Here is an 11476-nt window from a genome sequence, read left to right as displayed (position 1 = left end):
TTTATTGTTTTTAAATGTTGAAATCTGGAGCAAAAAAAAATGAGTAAATTAATACTGATGAGTAATTTATGAACATAATCCAAGTCTCTTTTACATTACAACTCATTTCAAAAAAAGACACAAAGAGATAATCAAATTAACGCAAATGTTGAATTCATCAGTGTAGCACAGCTGAAAATCCAAATTAGATCCACAACAACATTGAAGATTTGTTCTCATGGAAAAGACAGGTAGTTATCTCATTTCAGGGTGTGTACCTGTTTTATCTCCCTGTATACCAATCTGGTGGTATGTGCAAATTAGTTGATAAATAACACCCATAAACCCTAGCACAAGTCATGTTTGAAGCAAATATGCACTTAAATATAAATGAACTTGCAGTATGTAATATCGCAACAACAATATTTCAACTTACAAAGACATTAGTTCGTTCATCACATGCTTTTCTAATACTGAAACAGATGACATTTTTTTCCCAATCTGTTGGTTGAAACATTCCATCCTTCCACACTAACACACTAGGTCCTAATTATCTCAAGATGTTCAGATCAGGAATCTGCACTTAGCTCTTGGCTGACACAATACTTTACACATTCATACAGATGTAAAATTTAAATCCAATTGTACCATTTCTAAAGGGAAAGTTATTTTATTCAAGATGTCTCCAAATGTAAATCACCTTCACAAATATACTGTATGAAACTTCCAATGTTTCATCCAACTAATTCATTTTTTATGGATGAGACATGTTTACAGGAGGCACGGTAGCCTAGTGGTAGGACGCCGGGCTCGTAACCGAAAGGTTGTGGGTTCGAGTCACGGCACATCACTGTGGTATATCTTTGAGCAAGAGACATTACTCCGCTTGTTCCAGTCTACTCAGCTGTAAATGAGAATGTGGTTGGGCAGTGCTAGAATTGTTGAATACTAGCTGTAAGTACCGAAATGGCAGAACCGGCTGTATGCTCCCCAGGGGGTCGAGAAAGATGTTGGCTGGTTGCCAAGGCCCTATAACCACGGATAATAATTTGTGAACCGCTTTGAGACGACCTACGAACTAGGTTGTGATAAAGCGGTATATAAGAACTTCAAATTAATTTTTAATTACATTTGGACACAATCATTAACGTAGTAATTGTTGCCAGTGACTCGGTTTGATAGAGGACTACAGAACTCATGCCTACGAGACTGACTACACAGAAAGCCCAGATAGTATTGTCTTGGTTTTGCTTCAGATCAATGTGGAAGCTGAAGGGTCTTGTGTATCAAGGACAAATGAATATCAATGATTCCATTGGACCCTAAAAAATATATCAGTGATGACAACATCATTCACTTTACAACCCGCTAATGAACTTTCCATTTCCCCCCTCTGACTTACAACAAACCCATTTCAATATATTAACCATAAACTTTGTGATGATTTTCAAAAAACACATTTTTTGAAACTGTTCAAAGACCTCCAATCATACAGCTGTCTGACCATGTTTTTTTCTTTTTTAAACTCTTTAATTCAAACTATTAACATTTTGATGAGTCTGTGCTAATATGGCCCAATTGGACTAGATTATGATGAGTTTGTGCTAAATGATTAACTCCACTAGACTTTTGGCGAGTTTATGCTAACACTCCTAAGTTGTTCTAGACTGTGGTGAGTTTGTGGAGTACTTAACTGGGCGAGCTAGTGCTTACCCTCTGATCTGAACATCTTGATCCTGCCACTTTATATTTTTGTTTCAAATGGATTTGATGATGAAAAGTTAGGATTTGATATAGTATTATTGTCACCAACAATTTCGTCATCGTCTTCCAATTTAAATGTAGGTACTTTATGGGCAGGTCCCCATTCCTTGGATGGTTTAAGTAAATACCGGAATTTCTGAAAGCATAAAACATAGTTTTAGTAGTTTTGGTATCAGTATTACCCATTACATGCTACCTTACTTAATGTGTGTCAAATTGTCAAATTGTCTCCCTTACAACTTACAACAGTTAGCTAGTAAGAGTTGTGTCACCTTATTACCCCATTAGCGTTGTTGAAGTTGTCTCCCTTACAACTTACAACAGTTAACTGGTAAGAGTTGTGTCACCTTACCCCATTAGCGTTGTTGAAGTTGTCTCCCTTACAACTTACAACAGTTAGCTGGTAAGAGTTGTGTCACCTTACCCCATTAGCGTTGTTGAAGTTGTCTCCCTTACAACTTACAACAGTTAGCTGGTAAGAGTTGTGTCACCTTACCCCATTAGCGTTGTTGAAGTTGTCTCCCTTACAACTTACAACAGTTAGCTGGTAAGAGTTGTGTCACCTTACCCCATTAGCGTTGTTGAAGTTGTCTCCCTTACAACTTACAACAGTTAGCTGGTAAGAGTTGTGTCACCTTACCCCATTAGCGTTGTTGAAGTTGTCTTCCTTACAGTTTACAATTGCTAGCCTATTATTTGAGTCGTGCCGAATGTTCGGAATGTTTTCGAATTCTTTAAATCGAGCGCACCCCCTGTTAGAGATGTCTCCCTTATGAATTACACTTATTATTCTGTAAAAGTTGTCATCTTTACATATATGTATTGGAGTTGTGTCCCTTACATATTACATCCATGATTGTGTTAAGAGTTGACTCCCTTAAACTTTACATCTGTAAGTTTTTTAACTTATCTCCCTTACACGTCACACTGGTTTGCATACATTTGTCGAGTTTTATTTTGTGTTAGTGTCAAAGCGTCATTGAATACTAAAAACAACAAAAACAATATTCTACTGAATTCTGGCAGCAATTCAATCAGAGCTCAAACCAACTGGTATCTATTAAATACAGAGCTCCAGCAAACTGCTATCTTTTTAATATTAATTCAATTTCCTATATTGGATTTACAGTGTGCAGTGTCAGCATGAATATGATTGTTCATGTCCAGTAAACTACAGAATATGAACACTTACCTCTCCTAAACTGAGCTCCCTAGGGGCTACATTCTTGAGTTGGTATATCATCAGTGAGACAATGAAAAGCATGGGTAAAAGAGAGAGAAACCAGCCAAGTCCATTCGCCCATACAGGATACACATACTTGTCAAATTTCAGTGGTCTGTATTGAATCAGGTTAAAGACCAAAACACTCTGAAAAACAGTAATTAAATCATACATAATATTACTGTGGTTAAAATGATGCTGGAATTATTTGTAAAACAAGGCATATCCATTATCCTTATCAATTAATGGACACCACCACTAAAGTTAGGGACACATCCTTAGAGTTACTGTTGATGGGTTCAGACATGAGATAAAACTTACCAGGAGTGTAATTGGAGAGAGGAACTGCCAGAAGATTTTAAAGAAGATATGAAATGATCTCTGCTGTCTGCCAATCATCAGTTCTATATCCTCGATAAATCTTTCCCCACCTATGATCAAACATAATCAAAATCACATAAGAATAATATGTACACAGTACAGGTCGTCATGCAACATTCTCCTTTCTTGGTCCTGAATGTTTCAAGATCTAACAGAAATGCCACACTGACTAGAGGCGTCACGATTCACCGCGATGCACTTGTACCGGGATTATTTATGTTTAATCGATATATTTTTCCGGATTTTCAATACGTCATGATCTGAATATTAGAGTATGCCACTTCAGCTGAAAGGTCTGTGAGACGTTCAATTTCATTGGCTGATCTCTAAACCCTCAGCCAATCAGCTGCAAGGATGCAATTTTCACAAAGTATTCATACCAAAATGGCAGACCGCGGTAAGGGAATGAAAATTTGCTAGCTTCAAATCAAAGTGTGGAAACACTTGGGTTCTCGTGTATCGACGGCTTATATGTCTCATTTTGTTTATATTTTAAAATAAAGGTGTATCGAATCGAAATAATTGAATCGTGGTACAAATAGGGAGATACGTATGGAATCATGGGTAAAGTGTACAGTGACAGCTCTAACACTGACATACATGTATGAATCGTGGGTCAAGTGTTCAGTGACAGCTCTAACACTGACATACATGTATGAATCGTGGGTAAGGTGTATAGTGACTGCTCTAACACTGACATACATGTATGAATCGGGGGTAAAGTGTACAGTGACAGCTCTAACACTGACATACATGTATGGAGAGGTTCTATTTTAACAAAGTGCTTACCATATATCCATCCAACTATTATACATTCAAGTGCAGCCATCACAAACACCATCCAACTGGAAACATAGGCATCCATTAACTGAAGCAGGTACATCCCTCCCTGTAAAATAGTACACCTCAATTTCAATAATAATATACCATCACATATATATTTCTAATTTCTTCGACAAAAGTTATTACAATTTTTTTCCCAAAAAGGTTTACTCCAAATGATCTTTTTTGTTTTACACGTTGTTAAATCTGTATCTGAAAACAAACACAAATTCCACAATTTGATCATTGAAGTACATATATATACATAAATCTAAAAAACATTTATCGACAAAAAGTAACTTAAATAATTGTTTAATTTTATGCACAATCAATTTGAATCCAAAATAGGTTAAAAGCATGTAATGAAATGTTTTGAATGCCGACATCATCACAGTTTCATGTCTATTTCAGGTCTTTTTCAGTGTTTGTTGTGATGAGAAAAACCCACAACTAATGATTCATAACACCAACCCAATCAATCAATGTGCTTCATTCAAGAGCCAGGTAATACTGCCAATTACATTAATACATTGGAAAAGTTTATTTATGACATAATAGTAGCTTCTAACTCTACATGTTGTAAATGCGGGCCAATTCACCCTAGAGAAGTAGAATACATACACTTGTGGTAACAGACAATCCACAAAGGAAACCAATGATACAGACAACCAACACAACCCACGTCTTCTTACTCCTCAGCTGTGGGTAGGTGTCCTGAACAGCAGTCAGAACAGTTTCCAACAGGGCGAACTACCAAAACAAAGGGTTAGGTCAGGTCAGTTAGATTTAACTAAAAGATTTTTTGTTGGATAACAATTTTACAATGACATAGCTTCCTTCAAGTTAAAGTAATTATCACATCTCGTCCCCCCCCCCCCCCAAAGGTTAGGTGTACAAAACTAGAAACAGTAATGAGATGATTATACCCGTTTAAAGTATTCATTATATGAAGAATCTGTGCACATACCGTATAATGTCATGGAATGTTTTAGAGGATTTTTTTGCTTTTTACAGGGGTTGTTTCTTCCCCCCATATGCTTTTTCACTTTTAATGCTTTAGGAATGAGAAATTTACATGATTGTTTGCAATATATTTTACAGAGGGCCTGTATCGCTCACCTGTTTCTTTCGTTACATGAAACAGACATATAGGTAACTTCAGACCAAATTTGGGAACTAAAACACAAGACATTTTAACATCTCTTAAACAGTTCTTAAGATATTTTGTTTGAAATTTGAAATTTCAATTTTAAAGCTTTCAAATCATGTTGACCTTTGACTCCAGCTAGCATTTACAGTTGACCTTTGACCTCATTACTGCAATAAAGAAAACGATTCACACAGCTGGTCTACATAACATAAGTATCATGACTCTAGATCAAATGGTTCTGAAGATATTGTTGTTTAAAGGTTTTAACATATTTGACCCCTGAGACATTGAAAGTAAGTCAAGGTCATTTTAATGAAGAGTATTCCATCCCAGGTACCCATTGGCCAAATATTATGGCACTGGGCCTTATGGAACTTGAGAAGAAGTTTGTTAAAGCTTTAAATTTTATCCCATGTTGACCTTTGACCCCACTTGCATTTAAAGTTGACCTTTCACCTCATTACTATAATGAAGAAAAAACTTTGCACTGCTGGACTTCATAACATACCTAAGTACCATAACTAGTCCAAATGGTTCTAAGGATATTGTTGTTTTAAGTTTTTACCATATTTGACCCCTGTGACCTTGAAAGTAGGTCAAGCTCATTTTCGTTTGCAAACTTTTTCGTGCTCTTTCTTAGGAAGCTACCAGCCAAATTTGAAGATTCTTTACCTTTCAGTTCTTCAGAAGAAGTAGGTTGAAGTGTTTGACAAATTTGACCCCTGTAAATTTGAAAGTTGCTAGGTCAAGGTAATTTTCATTCGCACACTTTGTCAGGCTCTTTCCAAGGAAGCTACTAGCAAGATTTGAAGATTCTATACCTTTCAGTTCTTCAGAAGAAGTCGTTTAAAGGAAAAGTTGCCAGACGACGCCGGCCAGACAACGTACCATGACATAAGCTCACTTGCCCTATGGGCAGGTGAGCTAAAAAATTAAAAAGGAGTATCATAAATCTAATATGAAGTGAAACAAATGACTGATCTTTTTATCGTATAATACAAAGTAAACTGTATAATTGTGATCTGAAATGAATATTTTACACTTGGCCGCCTCTGAAACAATGAAAATTGCTTCCACTTCACATTGATTGTTCCTATTCAATTGTGACGTCATTTCCAGAGTGATATCACACATGTTACATAAACATAATTTGTGATGGCTTTATGATGCTGCATAACACAGTCTTCATATGATAAATATATATATGTACATTACCTCACTACCCATGCCAAGTGTGATCATCATCACAAAGAAGAGGATGGACCATAGAGGTGAGATGGGTAGTCTCGTCACCACGTCTGGGTAAACAATAAATGCCAGACCCGCACCTGGTAAGTCAATATACATATTAAGGTCAGACACATGTAATGAACTATAGATATCGTCCCATGCAAAGACTTCATACAAGTCTATGATATATGATAGGTTTATATCATTTGCAATTTATTCCAACAGCATTTCCATCTTACTGAGTTCTGTGGTTAGCATTGTAAGTCAGATATACGTTAAACTGAGCAAGTTTCAGTTAGTATTGTTCATTTTTCAGGTCTGTCACAGTTTTAACAGTGTAGAGTGCTATGATGTATATTTCCTACATCATATCAAAGTACATTCTAGCACATATCACAGGTAACTTCTCTGTTCTCACATGCCTCACATGAACCTATGGCCTCATAATTGTTCTTACAGATTTCATATAATCTATTGTTTATACATAACTTATACAACTTATTGTTCTCAAATGACATATAAACCATTGTTCTTACAGACTTCATATTAACTGACTTCATATTAACCATTTTTCTTTAATACTGTCTTTATATTAACCATTGTTTTTACTGACTGTATACGGCCATCAACCATTGTTCTTACTGACTTCATATTAACCATTGTTCTTACTGACTTCATATTAACCAGACTTCATATTAACAATTGTCTTTACTGACTTTATATTAACCATTGTTTTTACTGACTGTATACAGCCATCAACAATTGTTCTTACTGACTTCATATTAACCAGACTTCATATTAACCATTGTCTTTACTGACTTTATATTAACCATTGTTTTTACTGACTGTATACAGCCATCAACAATTGTCTTTACTGACTTTATATTAACCATTGTTCTTACTGACTTCATATTAACCATTGTCTATACTGACTTCATATCATAATTATCCATTGTTCTTTTTACCGACTGTATACAACCATTGTTTTTACTGACTTTACATAATCCATTGTTTATAACACGATATAATGTAACTTATTGTACCACTCAAGAAGTTAAGTATACATTTAAGAATTAATCAGCCATTTAAAAAAGTTATAATTTCACATAGAGAGGCCAAACTAAAACAGCAGGCCGTGGCCCCATGGCTTACCTTGGTCCACCACTTTATCTACAGGCATGTCCAGCTCCTGGGCAAGGTACCCAATGATGGAGAATATGACAAATCCTGCGAAAATGCTTGTACAAATATTTCCTACAGAAACTATCATTGCATCTCTAAAGAGAAAGAAGAAATAACATTTAGTCAACAAATTTATAAAATTTCCAACACCATCAAAACGAACTTCAGTCATTTGCTTGGTTTCATTGAGTTTGGAAAATTAGCAACATTACAATGTCTTGAAATTAAAATACTTTCTCCTATAATTTAGCATCGCCAAAACGCCCTCGCCAATTTTTTCAGATGCAACTCACTTTTTTTTTATTATTTCTTTGTTCAACGCAACACTATGGAAAATCGAAGTGATTTTAATTTTAGTTTTAAAGGCATTGAGATCGATCAAAAGGGTTGAAGGGAGATTATATGTTCTTTAATATTAAGAGAAAGTCTGACCTCGCATGTTATAATACAAAGACATGAACATTTCAATACAAATTATGAATTACCGGAGTTTAAAAATCTGACTGATAAGTCAGTATTTATCAGATATCATTCTAATAACTCACTTGAAACAATTGTTGTGGAATTTGTTGTAACTGGACAATGTGATGAGACCACCCCAGGCAGGGCTGAGGGCAAAGAAAATCTGGGCTGCTGCATCTGACCACACCTGCACAAACAGACAACCTCCATAAACAAACTAGCTACAACACCTGGATATAAGTTTTCTTAAAATCAACTTTTCTGACATACAAATTGTTTGTTATTGAATTTCAAAATGATAAATAGATTTATAAATAGACAATATTTCTTCAGTGTAACATAATCTGTAGTATCAAATGAAGTAGGATTGACCGACGTTAAATGGTTTGACTGACGCTAAGTGGTAGATGGAATGTGTCTTACTTTTGCATCTCCAAGCTTATCAAATCTGGGTGTTAGGTAAAACAAAATTCCTTTCATGGATCCAGGCAGGGTGACTCCTCGGAAAAACAGGATACACAGCACAACGTAGGGAAACAGAGCTGTGAAATAAACAACCTGCAACAAAACCATTGAGCCAAACATTAATGTAAAGTCTGCTGCAAGAACTTTAATTTTTTGGTAATTGATTTGTGAAAGTGTCAAAAACTACTGGAGAATCAATACTAAATAGATCTTTATAAATTGTATATCTGTGTACTGTAAAGCGCTTTAGTGTGGCTTATGTTAGCTAGATAGGGCGCTATATCAAATGTTGTATATTATTTATTTATTTCTAAGAAACAATGGCATTACAAGAGATCTCTTGAGAAACATAAGATCTTCATTGGTCCTATGTAAGTTTAATCTTTTTTCCCTTATCTGTTTGACTGAGTCATGTCACCAGTCTAAACATCTGGTGGTAACGCTTGATCAAAATTTTACACTGCTGTGTTTGATGTTGTCTTTTCAAAGTATATTTACAAGAAAGCACAGGGACTCGAGACGTTGTTACGTTTACCTATGTTTTGACCTATCATGATATAGAGAGTAATATGAGATGTTTTAAGGTTTTAGATCAATACTTGGTAAAAATTCCACCCCACTGACGGTGTACTTTGGATTGAGAGACACAACCTTGCCCAAGAATGACAGCACAATGATAGTACATGTATACCACACTATCATCACATTACCAGGACCAAGCTTAACAGGAACCTTGATAGGAAATTTGAGAAATATTTGTCCTGTCTTTCTGGAAAATGGATGAAGACGATTTGAACAGCTCAATATCTGATGATGTTAGGCTAAAATTTCAGACAGCAATTCGCTTGCCTTTGATCTTGTGTATACATAAAAACCATTCTTCATGTCAATTGCATTTCCATAAATGTACCTTTTATTACTATATGGCTTTGACCAATAGCATTTTGTCACATGAATGCAATCTTATTGATTTGCAATACTAGTGTTGACCAATGAGAACTCACCTTTCCTGTCGATTTTACTCCCTTGCTGAGAGCAGCAAATGTCAAAGCCCAGGCTGCGAGGAGACACAGGGCAATCTTCCATTGGATGTTACCCATGTCTTCGATACCATCAGACATATTAAGGACTCCTCGTCTACAGGGGCAAACAAAGAAAATAATATCAATTCATTTTTATAAACATTTCTTAACATTTATGTGAATGATATAGATGGCACAACACTGTTATTTGTCAGAGCAAACTGTGACATTAAGAAGAATATTACATTAACCGAATCATTTTTTTACTGAAAATAATTAATTACTAATTATCAATGTATGAAATCAGACATAAACTAAAACACCAGTCAGTAAGGGACACAACATATGAATTACGTCTCCATAGAGTTTGCTTTCAATATAACAATTACAGTCCACCTGTATGAAAATGTAAGTAATCATATATCCTCAATTAAGGAAACGAACAGCTAGCAAGTTTGGTCTATTTACCTGTCAAATTGCCTTACTCCTAGGGAATTTGAAATTGAATTCCATTTTTGTTTGAGGGACAATAGAGCTGTCCTTACCAATACCGGACAGATGCACACAAATCTTACTCAAAGAAATCTTGAGCTGGAGCATGTCTGGTCTGATTAGCAGCAAGCTTGGTGATATTGTGAAAATCGCCCATTGTTGTGTTGTAGCACTGTCCGTGGTAGAAGATGTTGCCGTCAAATGAGTGACAGGCATCAGCTTCCTTATATTCATAGCAGTCTACAAAACCAAAATCAAATGGTGTTAGACATGTTACTGATGTCTCGTGACACGAAAGTCTACTCATAAATAACCATTAACAGCTGTGACACGGAAGTCTGCTCATAAATAACCATTAACATGTCTCCTGACATGGAAGTCTACTCATAAATAACCATTACCATTTACAGCTGTGACACGGAAGTCTACTTATGAATAACCATTAACAGCTGTGACACGAAAGTCTACTCATAAATAACCATTACCATTTACAGCTGTGACACGGAAGTCTACTCAAAAATAACCATTAACAGCCGGGACACGAAAGTCTGCTCATAAATAACCATTAACATGTCTCGTGACAAGGAAGTCTACTCATAAATAACCATTAACAGCTGTGACACGGAAGTCTACTCTTAAATAACCATTAACATGTCTCGTGACACGGAAGTCTACTCATAAATAACCATTAACATGTCTCGTGACACGGAGGTCTACTCATAAATAACCATTAACAGCTGTGACAGGAAAGTCTACTCTTAAATAACCATTAACAGCCGTGACACGGAAGTCTACTCATAAATAACCATTAACAGCTGTGACAAGAAAGTCTACTCATAAATAACCATTAACATGTCTCTTGACACGAAAGTCAACTCATAAATAACCATTAACAGCTGTAAGTGTTATTCTATCTTAGGCCAAATAAAACAATAGGTCCATTGGACCTGTATCGCTCACCTGGTTTTATATTTAAGTCATTACAACTGAATGCATTAGTACATCTTTATATGAAATTTCCTCAAAACCAGACAAGATCTATGTTCTAACCCAACTGGGACCACAATATTATCTGACTTTTCAACTAATCAGGGGCCTCCATTGATGCGCATTGTAAAATGTACTAATATTTTGTGGTCTATTATGGATTGTACATGTGTTCTGATGCGCATTGTAAAATGTACTAACATTTTGTGGTCTATTATGACTTGTACATATGTTCTGATGCGCATTGTAAAATGTACTAACATTTTGTGGTCTATTATGAATTGTACTTATGTTCTGCTGCGCATTGTAAAATGTACT

General features: G+C 35.6%; 1 protein-coding gene across 2 annotated transcripts in view; it reads right to left on the bottom strand.

Annotated features, from left to right (window-relative positions):
- Window positions 1–1037: 1037 nt before the first annotated feature.
- The window catches only part of LOC110448931 (sodium-dependent proline transporter-like), a 37880-nt gene continuing 27441 nt past the window's right edge, over window positions 1038–11476 (bottom strand). For both annotated transcript variants that reach the window (XM_021495445.1, XM_021495444.1), the window contains exons 6-16: window positions 10255–10411; window positions 9662–9794; window positions 8616–8750; window positions 8276–8379; window positions 7701–7825; window positions 6534–6646; window positions 4790–4918; window positions 4136–4235; window positions 3287–3396; window positions 2936–3112; window positions 1038–1879 (exon numbers count right to left, since the gene is read on the bottom strand). In XM_021495445.1, coding sequence (XP_021351120.1) covers window positions 1724–1879; window positions 2936–3112; window positions 3287–3396; window positions 4136–4235; window positions 4790–4918; window positions 6534–6646; window positions 7701–7825; window positions 8276–8379; window positions 8616–8750; window positions 9662–9794; window positions 10255–10411 — 1439 coding nt within the window. In that variant the 3' untranslated portion in view covers window positions 1038–1723. The remainder of the gene's footprint in view (window positions 1880–2935; window positions 3113–3286; window positions 3397–4135; window positions 4236–4789; window positions 4919–6533; window positions 6647–7700; window positions 7826–8275; window positions 8380–8615; window positions 8751–9661; window positions 9795–10254; window positions 10412–11476) is intronic.

Source organism: Mizuhopecten yessoensis, unplaced genomic scaffold, assembly GCF_002113885.1.
Source record: "Mizuhopecten yessoensis strain PY_sf001 unplaced genomic scaffold, ASM211388v2 scaffold4387, whole genome shotgun sequence".
NCBI classification, from domain to species: Eukaryota; Metazoa; Mollusca; class Bivalvia; order Pectinida; family Pectinidae; genus Mizuhopecten; species Mizuhopecten yessoensis.
Note: the sequence above shows the minus strand (reverse complement) of the source record. Positions and strands in the feature narration are given on the sequence as shown.